The sequence below is a fragment of the Sprattus sprattus genome (assembly GCF_963457725.1).
Source record: "Sprattus sprattus genome assembly, chromosome: 10".
In the NCBI taxonomy this organism is placed as follows: Eukaryota; Metazoa; Chordata; class Actinopteri; order Clupeiformes; family Clupeidae; genus Sprattus; species Sprattus sprattus.
Genome location: NC_137908.1, coordinates 30,223,790 through 30,247,920, shown reverse-complemented (window position 1 = coordinate 30,247,920; position 24,131 = coordinate 30,223,790). Strand labels below are relative to the sequence as shown.

The window sequence follows — 24,131 nt, the reverse complement described above, 5'->3', positions numbered from 1 at the left end:
GTGGAAAAGTAATATGAAAATATTTGTTCACTGAATTAGCGCGTTCTGTCCAAAACAGTTGCGTTCCAGTTTCAAAGTTTCAGTTTTGGTTTCAGTATTTCAACGTGAATGAGAGGGAGCACAAGAACTGAGCGTCTAGCAGTGATTATCATATCATAGACATATATGATGCATGTAGGCCTATATCAGGGTTCACGCTAGACTTTTTCTTGGCCGGACAAATGTCCGACGCTATTCCAGAATATCGGCCATTTGGAATGTCTACCGGACGTTATTCACTAATAGCCTAATTAAATAACCACCAAAACTCCAAATGAGAAACGACACAAATTTTTTAAAAATCAGGAGCTTCCAAACACTCAAGTAATTCTGTCAATCCGCAAAACTGATTACTTGGGATGTCACGTTTAGCCATATGATACACCACTTTCATTTGTGCCACGAGTGCATCTCTTTTAGATTTAGTGGCGTTATCGCAGTGCACTCTCATTGCACTTTGCTGCGGTGTTAGGGACATAGCAGCTCTGTGGTCAGACGACTCGCTATGGTCAACTAAGGCAGATCTTTTTAAATTCATGGAGCCTTTCGTAAAGCCATTTAACTTGCCTGCTCTCTCACAAATGCTACAGAACATTGTGTCTCGACCATCCACCTTTTCCGACCTTAGCCAACGGAATTGCTCGAGCCATTCAGCTTTAAAACTCCTTTTAAGTTTTTTGGCAGGCGCATTTCCGGATGATGTACTTGGAGTCGAATAATTTCTTGACGAATCATTAGGCCTATCAAGGCTATCAGTTGTCTTTTTGAAGAACTGACCGAGAGACGTCTGCTTAGCCTTTTTGATATTTTGTTTTGTTTATTTTAGTGAACAGTTTTTAGCGGGGAAACCAGCCTGCGTGTGTTGCGGAACCTCGACCAGCGCATGTTCCGAATGCAATCCAAATCTGCTTTAGAACTTTTTTTTAATTACATAGCAGGCTGATTATATTCAGGTTTATGTTACAGTTGTTTTGTTGTTTTCATATGTTACTGATTAATCATAGCCTACATACATATTTTCTATCGGACATTTGGGCCGTTTACATCTTATTATACCGGCCATTCATGCGTTCAATCGGCCAATGTCCGGCCATAGCCGGCTAACGTGAACACTGGCCTATATGTCTGTGGGCAGGATCTCAAGCACGTGCAAAAGTTGTTGTTGTCCAGTTGAAATCTAGAGACACATGCGCGCGTAGTCCGATTCCCAGGGCAATCCGATCGTTTATCCAGGGGTCTACATCGGAGTCCAGTCGGACACAGGAAATCTAGATTTGGGGAGACACATGAATCGGATCTTCGATTTAAATCGGACGGAAACTGGACACATGTGTCCGCACAGAGACTCCTGTCTATGTTCAGCAAAGCTAAGGAGAATATCATGCAGTGGAGCTCTGCCAAGCAGTACCACAGAAGCTTGCAGCCGGTTTCAATTTTGTTTTAATGGGAAGGTGATTGGGAATAAATGCATGAAGGTAAACAGTGTCTGTATAGTGCCTCTCCTTCCACACAAGTTGTGAGATAAGATTAGCAGATAAATATCCAAACTGAAAAAAGGTTGTGTGGAGGTTATTAACTTAATTGATCTCATTTCCAACAAGGCGTTATCCTCCAATGCCAAAACAATATTTGGTTAGCAATCGAAATCAGTAAAGCCATGCCAAAATACCCCTCACTAAAAGTCTGCCATAACTGCATTCTTGCATAGAGTGAGAACTCAGTCAGTGAATATTACAACACACAACAGCGGTGGCCCATCCTTCAGTTCTTTGGGGAATCATCTTACATAACTTCATTGAGTGCTGCTCTTTTGAAGACTCGCCCCCAAAAAAACTCTGAGAACTTGGTGATCATATGCATTACAATGCATGCTCATAGTCCCCTGCGCTAATGGGTGGTGGGTTCGAACAAAAGGGGCTATTGTCAGCTCCACCATCAGACTCCATTCATCTGGAACAAACACGCTCAACACAGTTCTCACTCTCTCAGGGACCAGCCGGCCAATCGCAACACTCCACAGAAACCGCAGTCAGATGAGGGGTGTCTGTGGTAGGATAGTGGCATGGCGTCTAGGGTTGGGGAGAGTGTGTGTGTGTGTGTGTGTGTGTGTGTGTGTCTGTGTCTGTGTGTGTGTGTGTGTGTGTGTGTGGGATGGGGGGGCGGTGGAGGACAGAGAGACAAGGAAGTGAGACATAAAGAGAAAACAGGGCTCAAACTCCCACCCAACCCCCTCCTCTCCATGAGCCACCAACTCTCACTATATAAAACCAGTTGACCTCATTGGGGACTGCTGTCTCAGCTACTGTATGGGGGCCATTGTCTCTGTTCCCCTTATGCTGTGCCCTTCCTCTGCCAGCCACCACAGCAGCCTCTGGTTCTGGAAACTTCCACACACACACGCATGACTAGGGGTCAACTGATATACTTTTTAAGGCCAATATTAATAAACGATATCTAATGACTTAGGATGTCTTGAGAACTTGAGAAAAGTGAGAAAATACCCGGGTCAATGACTGTTTATAAGGTAGAAAAAGTGTTCAGACACCACTTCAATAATCCTAATTCAGGAGACCCAAGTTGTAATGTAGGAAACAGGATCTCTGCATGTTTTCAGAGTGCTGTATGTGACAAGTTCTGATTGCGGAGAGCAAGTGCCGACTGGAACAAACTGATGTGTGGGCGACAGCGGGAGAAAGACATGACTAGCAGGACTATCTCTAAGTGTCAAAAGGCGCCAAAAGTGTCCTCTACACACAACCCCCACTGAGGGTGCAGTCAAAGTAGACGTGTGTGTGTGTGTGTGTGTGTTTGTGTGTGTGTGTGTGTGTAGCTGAAAACTCAGGACAACTGCATTAAAAACCAACAATAAATTGTCCTTCCTGTTGAGTAATAGCTGTACAGCTGCCCACGCTCTCCGTGCACAGAACATACCCCTCCCTGCCAGCCCAAAAACTGGGACAAATGGGCACATTGTCAGGTCAGGGCAAGTGGACATGTGAACATGTGTACAAGACAGAAAGTGATCGACTACATCAGTTGGAGGGAAGAGAGGAGACAGAAGGCTAGGAATAGTGAATGGGGGATCCTCCTCACATTTATCCACATAAAGCTCAAGAGCCCTCATCCGGTACACCAGCTGTCAGTGTTTGCAACAATGAGCCTCTTTATTGGATGAACGTTAAAAAATACAAACACAATGATCATGAAATGATTACGACTGACACTCCTGGTATTGTCCAATTTGACTGGATCAAACCAGTGCAGATTAACCAACGTTCAGATTTGCAAATGTTACTCATCATATGGGTCAAGGACATTGAGAGAGTGATCCCCCCACCATCTTTTCCAGGCTTGCTGCAAAAAGTTAAAGCAGACCTAAGTACCCAGCTCTGGCTGTTGCCACCTCAGCAGCTCTCCCAACAGACAGGATTCTCACTTTTTCTACCTGGCAGGAATCCTGTGTGGCAGCGTGACGAAATACCCCCGAGGCCAAGCGCACTGGTCTGCATTTCAGGGTGACGGCCTGGAAGGTCAGAGGTCACCCACACCACCCTCAAAGGACCCAGGATGTCGGAGCGATCACCATGGTGATGAGTGCAAACTGCCCACGGAGTGACGGATGTTGTTGGTGTTCACAAGAGGCTTAGGGGAGGTCTGAGCGTGAGCTGGGATAGAGATAATGGTTTCCTCCAGGGGGCTGAGGGTGTGGGGCAGATTTAGGCATTAACCCCAAGGCCCCACACTGGATGGAAAGACATGGTCGAGTTGGGGGAGCAGGAGGAACAACAAGAGGCCACACTCAGACCTAAGCTCTTAGTACTAAGCATGGATACAACTTATCTCTACACTCAAGCGGATACCTCCACCGTGTTACTACAAGCAGACCTGATAGCTGACTTGAGGTTAGAGACTGATAGGTTTGTTGGGTTTGGGAAGGTAGTGAAGGGAGGCGACCAACAGAAACGGATGCCAGACAGAGTGACTCAGAATCACATGTGTTACATACAGCAAAAAAAGCATGCAACCTAATCATCTGGACAGCCACACACACACACACACACACACACACACACGACCTGAAGGCATAACAGCTAAGCCTAACACCTCACATCTGGTACACTACAGAGGAAATGGTTGAGACAAAGGGAGCACAAGTGAGATACACAGGAGGAAAGAATAGAGAGGCAAGCAATAAATGTGTGTTCCAGAATCCAAATCTTTCAATCATGTGAACAGGACACTTGGACTGCTCTACTCTCTGACAGACCATTCACAGGAGGCAGACCCCCCCCCCCCCCTCCCCCCCAACACAACAGAGAACTTTTTGCACCACAAAACCAACGAGACATGAAAGCACATCACCAAAGGCCCATCAAACACAGCCAGCCTCAAAGCATTTGTCTGACTTCTAGCCTTTGTCACATTTGCCCTCAAAGGACCCTCTTTCTCTCTCTCTCTCTCACACACACACACACTAGGCCCTAATACATGTGCCAATGTGATCAGAACAGTTTATTAGTTACATGCTATTAGTTACAGTTGAGACACCCGAAATAACTTGCATGCGCAGCAATCCTGAGACGTGATTTTTATTTTGCACATGAATACTAACGTCTTCTTTGATCCCAGGAAATTTGAGCACACAACCCATCTCCCATACGGAGATATTGGCGAAAGTTGTTTTACCTACTTCATCGCAAACGTCTAGTTTTGCAAACGTGTCTAGTTTTTGTGCAGTCGTGAATAGAGTCTCAGTCTACTACACCATACATAGCATATCATGTTTGTAGAAAATTATTAAGGTGCAACAAATGGCAATAAGCATATTTAAATTAAATGATTCACATTGCAAGTAAAATGGTGCGGCTGGAGCAGATACAGGGAGAGACAACGGTGACGCAGTTTGGATGTAGCGACAAACGTTTATGTGCTGTAAGTAACAAACACTAGTGTTAACCAGTAGGCCTATGTGAGTAACGTGGGTTTTATTAAAACATAGCGTGTGTAATGTGTAGCTATTTTATTCCGTTTATTAACCTTTCCGGCTGTCTGTATGTATTTACTAGACAGCAGTAGATGTAAAGGAAAGGGAATTAACCCCGGCAGCGGAGCATTTTGCGGAGCATTTTACTCCCCCGCATTCTCTCTACAAACTTCCATATAGACGCGGGATCAGCAGAGGAAAATCTTTGTTTCGTTAGGCTATTAGTTATATTTGAAAACAGCCAGTCATTGTAGCCTACCACTCGTGGAATAAGGAATTTCAAAGAGATGATGGAGTGATTTGACTCAGAAGTGACATTGGGCATTGGCAGCGCGATATGTTCAGAACAAGTTAAACTTCTAGCTCAGTAACATCAACAGCTAAGAAAGAAGGTAAGAAAAATAGTCGGAAAACTTTGATTTTCAAGGGAAGCAGGCAAGTGTTGGGGTTGTTACAGTATATAGCCCACAATGTGGTGAAATTTCGGAATTAATAGGCTCGAGTGGCGTTTCCTAAATATGCTTTCTTTCATTTTGCAAAAAACAGTAGGCTTTATTACCATATTAAAATGGTGTACCAAATTGCGTTTTATTACTGATAAAAAATTGTAGGCCTACTAGCCTATTGGATCAGTCTCCTTTCAAGAACAGGCAAGAACTTTCTAGCCTCGAACTTTCTAGCCTCCTGTCACCGTCTCCCCCCAGTCACGCACCGACTCCCCATGACACATCGGCCTGATTTGACACGCCCTTTTCTGAGCCGAACGATCGTGGTAAACCACCTATCTCGAAAGGCTCAGACGATCGGCGGAAAAACGAACAGTTCACATCTAGACCCCTTATACATGAGGCAATTGTAACACGTTCGCGAGTTTCTATCGGTGCAGACGCGATGTAACAGCTTTACATTGACGCATGTATAAGGGGCTAGTCTCTCTCTCTCTCTCTCTCTCTCTCTCTCTCACACACACACACACACACACACACACACACACACACACACACACACACACACACACACGAACACAGCACAACCAAGGTAGCAAACCAACAGAGAAACTCGCCCTTTTGTGAGCAAGCTATTGTGCAGCAACCATGTAAACAAGGGGGAAAACATCCTATTTCAAGCTTGCACAGTTCTAGAAGGGCTTCTGTTCCAACCGTCCTGCAAGAATGCCTGACAAAAAGAAGTGCAAGCGAGCTTATTAAGTCCCTAAACCTAGAGTGCCTCATGTGAGCACACTTGGCAAAAAAGGAACATGTTGTTCACTACTATTCTTAGTCTGCAGGGGACACTTTGGGTAAAATCTCACTAATTGACTTCTCTCCCATTATTGTAAATTAGCTTCTCTCCTTCAAAAAGCCTCTCAATGGAACTTTTCTGCATTCCAGTAATACGCTTTCACTCATTGACCTACCCAATGTCAAATCCATACACTACATAGGGCCAAATAGTCAGACACTACAGCATTAGCACAGGTGTACAATATGAAGTAAAACAGAACCGCGTTTGAATTAAGGGCTTCAAAAAAGTGACAATTTTATTTTATTTATTGAAGCATTGGGAGGTTAATTGACTCATATCACTGCAAGACAACAGGGCAGGCCAAATAACATGTGACTATAATTCCCAGCAAACCAATACAGGAATCCAATATGTCGACTTAATAGGGATCTGGGCTGTGATGTTCGTATGTCTGTGGGCACAACAAATGGGACATTTGTTTCTCACTTATGTTACAACTCTGTGAACCACAGCAAAGCCAATTCGCGGATCAGTTCAAGGGAGACCGGGAGGAAGCTAGTAATTAAACACAACCCCACAAGATAACTAATATTTCCCAGGATGCAAATAAGGATCTCTTTTGTGTTGTAAACTCGGAAGCTCCAGTGATTCGTTTGAAAAAAGTTAACGTTAAATTAACTATGGCCATCTCAAAGGGTGCTGGTCGGTGTCAGTATAACGTTAAGTTTATCAATTATCATCCACAGGAACGGGCGTTTTCAGCATCTATGAAATAACGTGACACCAAACTTTTACTCCCGGGCAACTGTCAATCAGTCTGATTTAAAAAATCTGCTGGGGACTATCAAGTTAAGTTTACACAAACAAGCCAACGGACGGCTAACTAACTAGCTAGCCCTAATAACTTACACACCTACATAGGTTAGCGTCGATTACTCTTCAAGCAATTAAAGTTACAGTTTACTGGCCGGGTAAGGTCAAACAGATCCGAACCCTTAACTAGGTAGCGAAAGATAATTTGCTACTGTTGCAAACATTTAAAATTGAATCTGTTCATTTTCAGTGTTTCAAATGCTTGACCCCAACGTTGGTACAGTTACAGTCAACGTTACTGTGCCCAAAACAACAAGTGGCTTGCTAAGTTAAGGCTAATTTCATCATTTAGAGTAACATCTTTTTTTAAGTCACAGTAACTGGCAGCTAGCTTACATTTCCATTTCAATGAATGAATGACTGAGGAGCGCGCTAGAAATTAAGTAAACTGGAAACGTAGCTAACGTTAGCTGTGGACAGCGACTCGATATTAAGAGCACATTTGGTAAAAATCGTATTTGCCGTGTTAAAATCACAATATTGTTTTCAACCATTCTCAAAGCAATTTGTTCCTGTTGGTATTAGAAAAAAAGTAAAGTTAACTTTTGACCATTAAACAGCAACGCTATGGTTGCCGGGGCTCGTAAACATATGAATCTAAACCGCCAACATGCGACCTGTGGAGTGTGCAGAGGGGGAGGCTGTATGTAAATCATGTCGTGTAGCCCCCAAATAACATAACTGAACTTAACTGAAACATTTGAAATGTCGAAGATTATTACCTTGTCCCGGCCATCTCCCTTACATCGTACGCAAAAAACTCCAGTAGAAAGTTTGAAGTAAGAAAAGTTTTTCTCCGTGTCGGACGTCCTGTGTGACCACGCGAGTCAGCAACGATGTGTGTTGGGGATCCAGTCTCCGCCTTAGCACGTGAGACTAGGGACTGCCGGGTGTCCATCGCCCGCATCCCCCGCCCCTTCTGAGCACTACCTTCTGCCTAGAGTCTATCTAATAAGGTAATGTCCTTGGTTGTACGTTTTCATTCATTAGTGACACTATGTGACAACATAGTTTTCCTTATAAACAACTCAATGTTGAACAGCATCCCACCGCATACTCTGTGCAGTGGCTCTCAGTGCGTTTGGCATGCGTATGCCTTACCGCAATATTAAATTGCTCTGCAACATTTAGAAAGACGGAGACACCTGCTGGTAGCTAAAGTCTTGCACTTTTACACTGAACCTACTGTTGATGTATCTCATGGTGCATCATCATGCAGAGATATTATACTACCGGTACATCAGTAATTGTTATGGTAAGAATATAGAAGGAAATAGTAATGAATACATTGGAGACTCAGATTAGAAAACAGGCATAATGGAATTACATATTTTATTTACTATCAGCATTCCCTGTTATCAAGAACAGTCATTATTACAACAAAGGAGGAACTAATACTGTACACGCATGGCAATATTTTTTGTACGACACACTCTTCACACATTTTGTCATGCTTTTTTTCCAGGTATGGTTTAAGGACAAATCTAGTACGTTATTCAATGCTCTTAAAGAAATAAATTCAGACAGAGCATTCATTATTTTGGGTAATCTAAATGAACACACTCACTGATTCACGTTAGATAAACATACATTTTTGACCTTGAGAGGAAAAGTCCTACATTTATGTTGTGTAAAAAATGCCAAAACATTTACATGGATTGCACAATCAACATCAATTCAAAGACGCACTGTACAGCAGTTTGTTGTTTTTTTAAAACATCTTCCCAGTGAGCAGCTCAGTTTACCTTGGAGCAGATTTGGCCCAGTTCTGACCCTGATCTGGCATGGAATCAGATGTGAGCCAAATCTGCTCCAAAGTTAGCGGCTGTCTTGGCCATTACCATCCCAGTGCCAGATTTGGTGATGGTGAAACTGACAACGGGTGTAAACTATCTAGTAACGTAAAATCATGTCAGCATTGACCCATCGTGGTTCAGACAAAAACTCAATGCAGGCCTCATGGGCACAAGGTCAAGAATCGGCCTCTCAGCTGCGCAACCTGTGAATGGATGCAAAGTTCCTAGTATGAGACCATCTTTTCCGGATGCTTCTAAAGAGCGCTGCGCTCCCACATCAATTCATCATCTGCAGAGCAGTCAGACTGAATGTCAGACAAAGTCCTTGCGCAAGACCTGCTCATGGTGCTCAGAGGCTCTTCTTCCTACCGCGGGCCTCCAAACAGGACTTTAAATGAGTTTCCAGATATGTTGATGCACTCGAGGGGGAAACACGGTGTATTCCTCACAGTGATGGGCTCAAAGGTATTTTGATGTTGGGGAGATTCTTGCCAAACCACAGAGGACATTGGAAATGATACACTACTGTTCACTTGCAGTGGAGCAGCTAAAAACACCAACACATTCACTGAGAAAAGACCGAAATAAGACCTGTTTTACATTCCTGTATAGAGGGAAATAAAGAGTGTCTCTCCATACCATTCACAGTAGTTCAGTTTGAAGTCCATGCTAGAGTATCTACAGTAAAAAATACATCAAATGACGCACGGTCAACTTGAGAGTGGACTTTCAGCACCTCGTCTGTGTCTTATGCAGTGTCAAGGAAAATAGCCAGTATTCTTAATTGTAACCACAAAAGTGCTGTTCAGATGGAAATGGCTTGCTGAGGAAATCATACAGAGCACAATCTTTCAGGAAAACAAAACAAAATCTGCTTTAACATCACAGAGAGAAAAAAAGAATATCCTGACATTTTTATGACTGAGGAGAAAAATAGTACAATAAAAAAATGAATGTGTGTGTGTGTGTGTGTGTGTGACATGTATGAAAGTGAGACATCAGAGGATAGAGAAGCTATTCCTGTCCACACCATGTGGGTTGACAGTGCTGTGTAGTGGCAGTGCAGTTGGAACAGCAGCGGCTCCCCACCACCTGTGAGGCCCCTCTGATGCAGCTCTGATGCAGTACGGCATGGTGGCGGTGGGGGTGGGGGTGGGGGTGGTGGGGTTAGAGAGGGGATGTCTGGACAGGGTCCTCAGCTGTTCACCCATCCTTATTCCTCAACACTGAATACCCACCAGGTGATGGAGGGAGAGGCAGATGTGAGGTTAACCCACCCATCCTTCCCAAATCTGACCCCTGGAATAAGGAAATGAAAGGGACAAAACATTCGATTGGATTATCCACACAGGATATAGATATATTTCACACAATCAGAGCTGCAATAATCTGTGATGAGAAACGCCACCATCATCTCTCAGATTCAGTGTGTATATTTGTTTCAGAATGTCCCCTAGAGTTTTGGTATGAACAAGCTGTTCATCCTTTCTCACCCTCTTTGCTCAATATAACAGGACGTGTTATTTTTCTGCTCCAGGGTTGGCCTATTTAAATGTGAAAACCTACATTTGGTGACATGACAAATGAACAGTAATGAAAGATGATCAAAATTAGATGTGTCAGATGATTGAAAGGAAACGAGAAGAACCAAGGGAGAGGAGAGAGGAGCGGAAGGAATAAGGGAGCATTGAAGGAGGGAGAGAGAAGGAGAGGAAGAGCACACAGTCCCCATTGTATTCCCTCACCACACATTCTATTCTTGGAGCTCTGGGGACTCTGAGGACTCTGAGTTTAATCTTTCCCATAGAAGAGATCAGATACAGTCAGCTCCACCCAGGCCATGGGAAGCTCTACAGCCTCCTCTGACACTTTCAAACAGACGCTTCATTTTGAGTGCTAATCATATGACTGCATGGCTACAGGATGAAATGCGGGCACCTCACAGACAAAATTATATTGGGCTAGTGCCTGGGTAGTGCTTGCTAATTAAGGAACCATAAAGACATATTGTGTTAATTCTTCAAGAATGGTGTTTTTCTTCATGAGGTTACTGTTTGAACGTGTCATGGAAATGCCCTTCTCAGAGCAGGCCCTTCCTAGGGAGAGAGACGCAGGGAGCAAGGAGGCTTTGGGAGCAGCATGCAGCTAGGCCATCTGACGGAGGGATGGGGATGGGATGACGGACACACGGCGGGAATGGCGGGGATCTGGCGGAATGCAGGGGCAGCAGATGGATGCGCCACAAACTCACATGGATTTGGACGTCTGTTTCTTCAATTTTGGCCTCTTTCGACGGTGAAGTGGCCTGAAGCATGCAAGGGACACGCCCACATGCACACACACACACACACACACACACACACAGATAAACAAACACACACACACACACACACACACACACACAACATACATCCCACAAATACACACATAATCGCACAGTGCCACAAACATAAACACATGCGCTCAGAAACATTCACACAAACGCGCACAGATACATTCACACACACAGCAGTAACAAGCAGTTATGGCCAATCTTTCTTTAAAAGCAATAGAAATAAGAGCTTATCACAAAAGATAGCTTTATTTCATTTTCAATGTGCGGAAACAACACTGCCCATGCAAATAAATGCATTTAACAGTTAGGCAGCTAAAGCTTTTTACAGTAGTAACACCTACAGTTACAAGAATGATCAAATCTGTCTTTCATCGACATAAGCTGTGAAAGCAATTTGATTTGTAGAAAAGGGAGGAAATGTACCTGTATTCTTTGACATAGCTGCGTTCTTTCACACCTGTAAGAAAATAAAAAATAAAAACCTGGAAGTGAAATGCCACTCAAATGTATGTGTGGGCGTGTGTGTTTGTGTGTGGTCATGAAGTGTATGTAAGGGGCTGAATGTGACCGAAGAGGGATGTGTGTCTGAGGTGACTCAGCATCCAGGTATGTATGGGTGTGGTGTGTGTGTATGTATACTGGGTGTGGTGTGTGTATGTATACTGGAGGCGGCCATACCGTACCTGTCTCTTGGTTGCACTGTTTGTGGCCCCTGCAGCCCCGTAGCTTTGAGAGCTGCAGGTGCATGTGGTTGAGGGCCTGCCTGTCCAGTGTACTCACTGCATTCATCAGCTGCACAGACAAGCACACAGATACATTCACAGGTCAAATCAATTGTAACTGTCTATTTTAAGGCAATAAATATAAACGTATTAATGTATATATTATAAATAAATGTAAAACATTCTACGTACCTGGTATGGGTCTGTGTTAAGATCAAAGTACTCCAGGAATCCCGTGGCGAATTCACAGAAAATAAAGTTATGAGTGTCGTTGATGGTCCTCAGGCAGGAGTAAGTGTTGTTGTTGGCACTGGTGCAGGCACAGAATGTACCCACTGCAGAGAGGATTCACTTGCTTTATTACAGTATAAATGCAACATGGGAATCAATCAATACTCAATACAGAGACATAGGATTAAACATCTCAAGTCAAATCATATTCATAAGGATAGTAGTATTTTTCATTGCCCAGTGAGGATCTGACCTCAACTCTTGTGTACACATTTAGAAAGAAAAAGTCAGATCTTCACAGTACTGCCAGACAGGTCTCTGAATAGAAGTGGTAGAGTAAGTCATTTGATGAACAGAGGCTGTGATGTAGGGGTAGTATCTCACTTGTCCAGAAGGGGGCGGTCTGCCAGTGCTGGTTGTCGTGGGTGAAGCAGGTGAGGCCTGGCATGCTACAGGTGTCATGGTTCCGCAGGCGCTTGAGCAGCTTCCTCAGCTTCTTCCTGCGTTTCTGGTCCTTCAAGAGCCACTGCTTCTTATCCTTAGAGGTCAATCTGGGGACAGAGAGAGAGAACAGAAATGATCCACGAACTTGAGTGGCCTTGAATGGGTTGTTTACTGGAACTCAAGCTGTGTTATGTGATTTTTTGAAAAGTTTGTTTGAAATAATGTCTGCCCATTTTGTCACACAAACAAAAGACGAACACACATAGACACAGACACACATACACACACACACACACACAGACCCTCACACTTACCGGAGAGACTGCAAGCGACCTGATTTCAGGCGGAACATTTCCTTGTTTGGGGGCTGGTACCTGAGATACGTCCACACACAGAGACACAGAGATATTTCAGTGACATACATATTAAATCAGTCCACGGTGTTCCTCTCATCCTCCAGCACACTTACGTGTCCTTGTTGCAGTTGCACTCCTTCGGTCGTACTTTCTTCAGGTGACCTTTCACCTCACGCAAGTTCTTTATCTTGGTCTGCAGGGTCTCGATCTTAACACAAACACAAACATAATGTGCCAATCATAAGGAGGACAAACATTCATCTAATTAACTGTTTTTGACAGGATAAGAGACAAGTCAAATCCCTACAGCACTTGTCCACCCACCCAGTGTGTATACCAGCCAAAAGCAAATAAGTGAATCTACACAAATGTTACAGAATTTGGCATTATACAAAAAACAGTTAAGATGCAGCAATATGTAGACGTATGATCTTTCAGTGGTAATCGTAGGCAACCAAACCTCAGTTTCAATGTGGAGTTTATGATTTAGTCGTAATCAGTGGCGGCTCCTGAAAAAATTCTCAGGGGGGGCAATTTTTTTTTTATGATTAAGGCGACCTATTCAGTAGGTATTAAGTTATCCGATTTACTCATGCAGCAATACCTTTTTTTCCACTATTGGCAGCAACCAACAGTAATATCTCCCCTCTTTCTACATAGCTAGAGTAGCAAGATACAAGTGGAACGCTATGGAAGAAAGTTACATTCAGGAGCCTTCATAAGCAAACATGATGTGGCTCCACATTAAATTATCCCACTTTTTCGTTATCCACACGTCTCAAATGTTGTATGTTGTAACATAGCTGAACAGGACACATGATATGTCCACTAACAACATAAAGAAGGGGGCAACATACGTCAAAACCAACGATATTTATTGACTGAAAGTATTGGCTTACAAAAGCAAAATAAGTCATCACATAAAAAATTATTCAAAGATAGTTCACACTGTGAAACCTATGAAAAGTGACAGTGGTAAATAGAAATACAGACCGCGTTAGCCACTTCACGACCGCGATTTTCTTTTGTTCCAATTTCCCTCCCTTTGTAGAAAACTGTTGAATGGATACTTTTGGTCTAGGAAGTCCTAATTGTTTTTTTGGTCAATTTATCTTCATTATTACGCTGACTAAAAAGAAGTTTCTGTCAAAGAGCGGATGGAATTGTTGTGCTGAACAGGTGCCATCTTGAGATGCCTTTGTCGAAGCTGTGTGACGTCCTCATTGGCTTTTACCATCCCTCTGTTCCGTTTTCCCTACCTACCGTACCTACCATCCTTAGTGTGAGTATGTAGGGTGTTCCGTTTTCCGATTTCCCATTTCCGCGTCGAAAAGAAGTATACCCAAAGGACCCGTATCTGTACTCATAACGGTCAAAACGCTGAGTGTGGAAGCAGGGTACACTGTCCATTCTCAACGGCCGCCATCTTGTCAACGTAGCGGAAGAGGCGGACCCAGGCAGAGCCGCTCAGCTCGAAAAAGACGAACGCGGGGCTTGTCGCGATCGTAATTTCCGGTAAGTGCACCACGGAGTATTAGATTTGGAGCAGCACTCACCTGCTGAGAATCTGCGTACCTAGTGAGTGTGTACTGTGTACTGCGTATAAGTATAGGTACGGTAGGTACGGTAGGTAGGGAAAATGGAACAGAGTCCAAAGCCTTTTGCGTCGCTTACTTATGACTAGACTTGGAGGGGCGAGCCCTCCCGGAAGCCATAGAGAATGCATTGAGAGCTCTGTTTTGTGCAAAAAACGCATTTAACATTGGAGTCAATGGGAGAGGTCTGGGGCGATTTTCATTTCGTCCCAGATCGCCCTGAAGGGGCGGGGCCATTTGAATCTTGACTCTAGGCTGACTGAATGACTGTTACCTGATTCGACAATGACATACAGAGGCATATAAGACGGTCTAGTGGTAGAATCCGACAGAAAAAATATATGAAATTTACATTTACATGTAGTCGTGCAATTGAATTTATACATCAGGAATTTTTTTTTTATTATAATTTTTTTTTTTTTTTTCCCTTCTTCTTTTTCCCATAGGCAGTGCGTCGCCCAATCGCCCTTATGGACGAGCCGCCACTGGTCGTAATCATAGGCACCCATACCTCATGTTCAATGTGGAGTTTATGATCTTTCCAGGCCTGCAGTGATTTGTACAAGCCTCCATCACAGCTCACGGTGTCATTCATCAATATGGAGCACCTGGATAAAAACAATGAGCCTGCATCAAAAGGTTTCACTGGCTCGTACTGCAGATCATTATGCCTAAACTGTTAAGCTCCAGTTTTCATGTGTTTGGTAGTGTAGTCTGCTGCTGGTGCGGTACCTGTAGGTGACTTTGAGTGCTGTGGATGGAGACAGGCTGTTTCCTGCTGAGGAAGAGGAGGGAGAGGCGGTGGCTTCCCCCATCCCACTGAAGCCCTCTTCCTCCTCCTGCTGGCCAATCACGGGCCCCGTGCTTGTGGTGTTCTTTTGGCCCACGGGCCGGTATCCCTCCTTCAAGTCCAGAGTGAACTGGTTGGTGTCCCACTGGAGCGGAATGGAGCGGGCCCAGCGGTTCCGAGCCACACTTTTACGGGCCTTCATCTCTGTATCAGAGAAACAACCAAGGTGAAGTCAAAGCAGCACATACGGTGGTAGCATAACCTGTGTCCATTTGTTATTCTTCATCTGTGCAATTCTGACATTGTTTGAGCTGGTCCTTCATAAAGTTATTTCTCAAGACAGGCCTAACTGATTTTATCCTGATAAACAACCAATCAGTGTGGACACATGTGTCCAATTTCCGATTTCAGTCCGATTTAAATTGGATATTGGACACATGTGTCTCCCCAGAACTAGATTCATTGTGTCCGACTTGAGTCCCACTGGACTCCGATGTAAACCCCTGGACACACGATTCGATTCCGCTGGTAATTGGACTGGGCGCGCATGTGTCTCCCGTATCTGATTCAAATTGGACAACAACAACTTTTGCACGTGCTTGAGATCGTGCCCACAGACATATAAATGCATCATATATAATGTATATGATATGATAAACGCTGCTAGACGCTCAGTTCTTGTGCTCCCTCTCATTCACGTTGAAATACTGAAAGCGAAACTGAAACTTAGAAACTGGAACGCAACTGTTTGGGACAGAACGCTAATTCAGTGAACAAATATTTTCATATTACTTTCCACCAGTTGTTAGTCATGTAATCCATTCATATCGATGTGAATCAATCAATACTAATACAACTTTAACTGTGGTGTGTTTTTGTTTCATTTCACAACGTATTTACTGTATAATCAACGGTAGCAGATGTAAACATTCCGCATTTGATTTGAACTGACGCGGCCAAGATCTAGATTGGTCACTGCCATGTGCTTTGAGATAGAGCAGTTAACCCCCCATGGAGACCCCATGGAGAGAATTGGATGGGATCGGAGTGCTGCCATCATGTGCCCGCACTGAATGTTAGGTTAAGGCAGCACATGGTTGCATGACAGTATAGTAGCATGAACTGCATCTATATAAACTCCACACACTTTAAAATGAGCCCTAAAAAAGTAAAGTTAGTTATGTAATTTCCCTGTTTAGGTTTTTGTCTTTGCTCACTATATAACGACAAACAAAGCAAAGCAATAATTTCACAGAAAAGATCTGGGCAGCACTAGATGGCAGCACTATCACCTCTCTATTAATTGCAGACAAATGTACTGGTTTCAATGCAAACTTGACTTCAGCTTTGAATTCACAAGGTTTGTCTGTATTAAGTGCATTGTTTATGGCATTAGTGCTACAATGAACAGCCAGTATCGCATTTAGTTAAGTCATTAACTCTGAGTCACAGTATAGGACCTTCATGCATGAATTATGAAAAAAATGGTCTAGATTTTTTTTGGATTGATTTTTTTACTCAAAATGAACCTAAACTTGAAATTCAAATAAAAAAAATAATTATAATAATTTAATACCATCCGATACCTCTGATGCATGATGTCAGACAGTTGGTTTTTAGGGTGTACAAACTATATTTTACATCAAATTTCATTTTTTTTAACACAGATTTGTTCAACACACTTTCCTCTACATGCTGATGTTTTTTTCAGACTGATTTGGCCTTCTTGGGTAGAAGTTTTTAACAGATATGCCTGGAGTATTCAGCACATGTTCAGCACCGTCAGCCATCTTGACTTAATGATGTCATTACACAGTTAACATTCCAAATACAAGATTATACATATTGTTATTATATTGCTCTGAGTCTACTGTCACTGCCCCTATGTGGTTTGGAGAATATTACTATGATAATGCGAAAGTTTAATGAACTGTCCACGCATGTGGACACCATGCACGAAAGGGTTAAAGCAAAGTGTAGTGTTTACTCATCCCCACTTGGTGGCAGCACTTCAACATACCCTACTGACAGAACAGGTGCTCGTTACTGATCTCTATGGTAAAAATGGTTCTCTTTGCTGAAAAATCCTGCAAAGTTAGTATCTTAGAGAGTGGCATTCTGTTTCGATAAGCTAAACAACCCTTCAGGGCTCTTAAGATAGCCTAGATAGTCCCGGCTCTGGGCTCTGTAAAGCGCCTTCAGAAAATTGCTATATAAATGCTATATCAATTAAATTGAATTGAATTGAATTAAGTGCAGGGCCGGCACTCACTTCGTTTGGTCAGCAGCTTCTTCCTCTTGACTGCAGGTGTGGTTTCACAGTCACAGTTGTCTGAGAGCGCGGAAGGACTGTAGGTGTTAGCCGTGCGGCTAGCCAGCAGGCCCTGAGCACGGGGCGAGTACAGGCCAGACACCCCCTTACACTTAAATAGTCTCATCATCCCTGTGCTGTCCTCCAAACACTGCCACTTCTGCGGAAAGAGAGAAACAGACAGAGCAAGACAGAGAAAAGGAGTGGAAGAGAGAGTGAGACAGAGATGAGGTAAGCTGGAAACAATGAAAAGTAGATAAAGGAGAAACGATCTTAATGACATTGTATAAAAACACTTTGAACGTGTGTGTGTGTGTGTGTGTGTGTGTGTGTGTGTGTGTGTGTGTGTGTGTGTGTGTGTGTGTGTGTGTGTACAGTGTGTGTGTGCGTGCGTGTGTACGCCCAGACGACTGTTGATGACCATCCATATTCATAGTGGTTGTGCTCACCTGCCCTGGTTGTTCACACGGTGTTTGGTACTCGGCGCTCTGGCACAGGTCTCTCACGCGCTGGTACTTGGGCAGGAAGTTCTCCTCCTGGGCCACCTCCTTCCCATCACCCATCTTGTGCAGCGGCTTTCTATCAGTCATCACAGACAAGCAAATGAGAACCATGCCTTTAATTGTAACAATGCAAGAAGACAAGCTGCTTGAACGGATGTGAACATTGTAAAACACTGCTACCACCTTTCAAGACCCTACCCTCACATCATTAACCAAGACAATTGAATACAAATTTAGTTTCATTTAATACAAAACTCAAAGCTGATTATAACAATGTCATTGTTTTGGCAAAGCCACTTGAAAGGCCTGGTTTACTCAGGGTCGATGCAATAGTCTTACCCTCTCTCCACCAAGAAGGAGTCTCTCCATACTTTCTTGCTTTTGTTGACCTGGAACCTGGACAGACAAGGAGTTTTAGTGTGTTGTATCCAATACCATAATAACAGACACCGGCAGTTAAGTTGAATTTGAAGTAAGTGTGTGTGTGTGTGTGTGTGTGTGTGTGTGTGTGTGTGTGTGTGTGTGTGTGTGTGTGTGTGTGTGTGTGTGTGTTCATATGCATGCCTTGTACCTGTTGACAGGTCTGTCAGTCTCAAAAAGCTTCAGGATGGACTTGCCATCCATATCAACAGGCACATGTACTCCAGCCATATCCAGCAGGGTTGGAGCCAAGTCAATGTTCAGAATGATGTGTGGGTTTCTGTGGTGGTAAGAGGTAAAAACAGGACACAGCTAATGTATTGATAATTGTATTGATCATCTTTTTCTGCAACCGGGGGCTACTTTGGTAAGTGAGACTTCTTAGTTTGGACCCGTAACTTACAAAGCACCTGCCTCCACGTTGGGTCCTCTGACGTAGAAGGGCACACGGATGTCAAACTCATAGGGCATGGACTTCCCCTTGACCAGCCCAAACTGGCCGATGTGGTAGCCATGGTCAGACATGTAGATGATGTAGGTGTTGTCCAGCTCTCCTGTCTCTACCAACATGTTGTACACCTTGGACATACAGAAAGACAGGATTATTGTTTCTTCACCGCTGATTACACCCTTCATGAACGTAAGTTCAATTATATTGCACTCCTCTGCTTTGGCTAAACTAAGTGTGAGTGTGTGTGCGCACAGCGAGTGTGCGTGTGGGTGCGTTTGTGTGCGTGCGTGTGTGTGTGTGCGTGTGTGCATCTTCACCTTTTCCACGCTGTCATCCACAGACAGAAGGGTTTGCAGGCGCCTCCTATGCAGCATGTTGGTGAACTGCATGTGCACTGGCTTCATAGGGCCTGTGTAGCGTAGGATCCAGTGCTTATCAGGGTTAGGCGCGTAGTTATAGCTGGGGGTTCTGAGGAGGAAGGCACACAGGGTTAGAAACATAGTTATAGCTGGGGGTTCTGAGGAGGAAAACACACAGGGTTAGAAACATAGTTATAGCTGGGGGTTCTGAGGAGGGAGGCACACAGGGTTAGAAACATAGTTATAGCTGGGGGTTCTGAGGAGGAAGGCACACACTTTTACAAGAAAATACTTTTGTGGAGGGCAATTCCAAAAGATATTAACAACGCTATTTCTAAACGGACAAAATGGGTCCCAATGTTGGAAAGAACACATCGACACAACCTTTTTTTTTTGGTCTGAACCATATTTTGGCTGAGGTGCATCATCAAATCGAGAAAATAGAGAATGAGGATGCACAGAAGGCTACCCCTCTTTGTCAACCACCATATTTTAAAATATTTTAGTATTTATTTTTAACTAAAAAAGCTACCACAAAATGTGCACAAAATTATCATACAGTACTGTTATCCAGCCTTAGGAAAGGTACAACCTCCATCACCCTGTGAAAATTAGCATGATGTTCACTACATTAATTATACAAGCCCCAATAAGAAAAAGGTTAAGGTTTCAGCTCTCAAAGAGTGTGTTCGCTGCAAATTACCCGCATACTTAAAAAAAGATGTGATTTTTGGTGAATACTGCAAGATTGCATTGTTACATTGTATTTTATTGCATTGGACCCTGATAAATATAATGGAATGAAATTAGAAAGAATCCACTGTAAACAGAGATTACTGTTGCTGTGAGATTTAATTTCACATTATAATTGGCTGCTACTAGTTCAGCAAGCTTTTTTCATGTAATACATTTACATTAAAATGCCTATTCATACAATGCTTCAATTCATTCGAAGTATGGGACAGCTTAATCAATAATTAAAATTGCCCAATAAGAGCTTAGTCATTTCAGATCACCATCGCTTAATATCTCTCGACATCTCGAAGGCCAAACCATATTAGACATTTGAAAGTCATCGATTGCACATGCAGGGAAAACTGGAATCAATAATGACGGAGGCTGGAGCAAGTTCAGGCTTCTGGGGCTCTGGCAGATGTTAACGAGGACCTTAATGAGCCCATAGCTATGCCTGTAGGGAGGGCGTAGATGCTACTGCCACAATCTGCACAGGCAGCTGGTGGATGAGCTAAGCCGGCTGCTGTTCATTGTGAGATTGGCCAATATGCACCACAGTATTAAATCATTAAAGTTAATAAGGCAAAAAGAAACAAAATGCAATTATGCTAAACAATGCACTGGCAACATGGATTGCTAATAAGCTTTTGTGATTGTGAGTTGTGATGTGGGAGAGATAGGCAGAGGGGTGGGGGGATGGGCCTTAATTGTGAAAGCATTGTTTAATCTCTCTCAGGGGGCCAAAGTACATAATGCCATAATATACTGGCAATCGTAGCGGTAGTTAAATCCATTCGCGTAACTGCTATGAGACTAAGGCTTTTACTGCACTCTTGAGTCTCTGACTCTGTATGACGTCTGTTGTGAAGCCTGTTTTGATGACAAACACATGTGTGTGTGTGTAAAAGAGAGACAGAAAGAGAGACAGAGAGAGAGGTGGGGGGAGAGATTATGTGTGTGTCTATGTTTTATGGATTTGTCTATGCGTAGATGAAAAATCAATTTTGTGTGTGTGTGTGTGTGTGTGTGTGTGTGTGTGTGTGTGTCTCACATGTGCTGGGAGGCATTGGGGAATGCGTTGCTGTACTGCGGGGCTGCATCCTCAGGCCCGTGTGGAGCTGCATGGCTCAGCACCATCATGATGGGCCGGTTGGGGTAAACCTTCTTGGACGTGCGGAAGTAGTTGATGCTCTCATTGGTAATAAGGTCTGTGAGGTAATCCTACACCAACATAATAAACTGAGTGTTACAAATCAACATCTGATTGTGTTCATAAGAACTGACATGGCTGAGACTGATGAATGGACAGCCCTGGCGTTGATAGTATTTATAATACATAGTGAATATAAAGAAAAACACAAGACAGTGATGGTAAAGACATAAAACAAGATGGTTAAGGGAATACAGTCCGTTTTACAACCACTGGCCAAACACTGCCTTCTACATGCCAAAAACAGTTTTGCTGAATGGAAAGTCTGTTTTTGTGTTTTCACAGATGAGTAAACATTGCCTCTCTATCAGAGCATGATAAAGCAGCCTATTTGCTACAATTTTAGAAGGGAAAAGGACAGATTGTAGGTCTGTTTTTAACCACACATCTTAAGAAAAAAAGTTTTAAATAAGATAAAAAAATGTCAATAAAGATAAAGGGTCTTAGTGTTGCACCTTGGGGTACTCCTCGCCATGCTTCTCGCGAATGCCATTTCTGCAGAGGGTGTAGTTGTAGAAACGAGAGTTCTTCACCAGTGCCAGCCACTCCCTCCATCCCGGGGGCACATAGGAGCCATTATACTCATTCAGGTACTTTCCGAAGAAGGCTGAGGAGATGGGTAAGGAATGACAAGTAAGACTCTAGTGCATTATGATCAATAGGAAGTCAGTTTTGACTGTACAAATGTGAGAAGGTGAATTCTCCCCCTCCTCACCGTGGCAAAAAGGGATGGGGCCCTTTAAGACTTTTGGACTCCACCCCCATAATGGTTATGGCTGGGCTCACCTGCTTCCAATGTTGGATCCAATTAAGCAAACGTGGCTGTATTTTGAGGTGTATTTGGTTTGGTATCTAGATGTGTGGATACTTGTCATTGTGCCTTGTTTTCATGTCTTGTTTCTGTGCCGTGTTAATTGTGCCAATTCAATGTGTTTAGTTTATGTGTTTATTTTCTGGATGGCTAGCGATGTACCTAGCTTTGAGCTTAGTGCCTGGGCCTAGTTTGGTGCCTGGCTTTGGGCCATGAGAAGGTGCCATTATTTGGGCCTAATCGGCCAAGCAGGTGCCCAGGGTGCCACGCACGTGAGCTCCGGGGGGGGTACGGCCTGAGTGTTTTTGTTTGTTTATTTTATGGGCACTGTGTTGGGGTTTATAGCCCCTTGTAAATACATTTTTTTTTTTTTTTTTATATAAGAAAGCCACAATCTCCTGTGCAGTGTTTTTCCCCTCAACTTCACCCAGTCCAGTCGCCACATCCCAAAAACAACGTGGGGTGGCCGTCCGGTCCTTCACAAACAGCAATGGGCCAACTATTGTATATTGTTGTACAAATACGTAATAAGTGTGAGTATGTTTAAACACCTTTATCCCATCATGCTCTGTAATTCACAGATCCCACTCAAACATACCTGTCCTGTAGCCAGAGTTGTTCAGGTGCACGGCGAAGGTGTGTGGTTCGTGGTGAGCCTGCCAAGATGGAGAGGAACAGTTCTCATTGTTGGTGTAGGTGTGGTGGTTGTGCACGTACTTCCCCGTGAGGATGGAGGACCGTGAGGGGCAGCACATAGGGGTGGTGGAGAACGCATTGGTGAAGTGGGTCCCGCCCTGCACCATGATCTTACGAGTCTTATTCATGGCATGCATGGAGCCTGGGAGGATGAGAGAGAGAGAGAGAGATAGATAGAGAGAGAGAAAGGGAAAGGAGGAAGATACTTGTTGTTACCAATGACTGTTTTGTCTAATTGTTTACTTCACAGTTGTACTCTGCCAACTTTAGGCATGTGTTTAATTGTTCATTGATTCTGTATTCTGAATTCTGAAAAAAAGACAGAAAGAGAGGACTGGAAGAAAAGACGCCCACTGGCCCATTCAGCTTGCTCCTGATTGTTTGGTGTAATAGGTGCTTGACCATAAATTTGCCCGGGTGAAGAGGCAGCCCTCTCAGCCAATCAGACCAGCACAGAGACCATCAGTGGGGCTTTTGGGGGCACTTCAGGGCATTTAAAGTGAAGTAAACTGGCAATGGTTTCAGTGGAGACACACAGTTTGGAGCACTTTTTTACTTTTCTGTCTGGAGATTTGTCTATTGATGAACTATCAATAGCCTTTTTGTTGTAAAAGAACCTGAACAACAACAACAAATGTCAAACCATGAAGACTCTTCTTATAAATCTAGTTTAAGTTGTGAATCCCAAGTGGCAGGTCAGTGGAATTCTTGTAAGTGTCTGGGCGTGTGTGTATATGTGGGATTTCGATGGTAATTATCATTTAAAGGTCCTCTTTTTGTCAGACACTTACCCAGCTCAATGTCCTGGTCATCAGTAAGGATAAGGATGATGTTGGGTCGAACATTTCGCCGATCCCTCTGCAGTCGTGTCTTCCATCTCTGCCCGCTGATGTACGATGACCCATCAGCGATGAGGAAGATGAGGAAGAGGATGCTGACAGACAGGCGACACCCTGCCATGGCTTTGGCCTGCAGTCTCCCGTCCTCTCAGCTCAACTCAGTTCTGCTCAGCTCTGATCTGGTGTCACTGCACCTATGTCAACACACAATAGTCCGCACATTAGAGGCTTTCCTCCTGGCTCAACACCGATATCCGAGACGGTCCATCTTCAGCAGTCCCAACCCAACACGCTGGGACATCACAGGAGCTGTATGTTTGGTTTATGCATGGCTAATCATGTATGATGGGATACCTATATTTACATTACATTACTTAAATACAGTT

The 24,131-nt window shown here is 43.6% G+C and overlaps 2 protein-coding genes across 2 annotated transcripts in view; both read right to left on the bottom strand.

Annotated features, from left to right (window-relative positions):
• Nucleotides 1-8,048, bottom strand: part of arhgap46a (Rho GTPase activating protein 46a) — a gene marked incomplete at its 5' end in the record, with an annotated part of 50,816 nt that extends 42,768 nt beyond the window's left edge. The window contains one exon of the mRNA XM_080846659.1: nt 7,864-8,048. Coding sequence (XP_080702785.1) covers nt 7,864-8,048 — 185 coding nt within the window. The remainder of the gene's footprint in view (nt 1-7,863) is intronic.
• A 2,157-nt stretch (nt 8,049-10,205) lies between these two features.
• Nucleotides 10,206-23,866, bottom strand: sulf2a (sulfatase 2a; the record flags this gene model as incomplete). The annotated part of the gene is made up of 20 exons (XM_080845465.1): nt 10,206-10,236; nt 11,189-11,242; nt 11,696-11,729; nt 11,956-12,064; nt 12,187-12,329; nt 12,610-12,776; nt 12,984-13,043; nt 13,139-13,233; nt 15,132-15,228; nt 15,353-15,614; nt 17,683-17,881; nt 18,171-18,300; nt 18,564-18,620; nt 18,796-18,924; nt 19,048-19,223; nt 19,413-19,563; nt 21,241-21,410; nt 21,855-22,006; nt 22,809-23,048; nt 23,698-23,866. 20 exons carry the CDS (start codon nt 23,864-23,866, stop codon nt 10,206-10,208), a joined length of 2,625 nt encoding a protein of 874 aa, XP_080701591.1.
• Nucleotides 23,867-24,131: the final 265 nt, after the last annotated feature.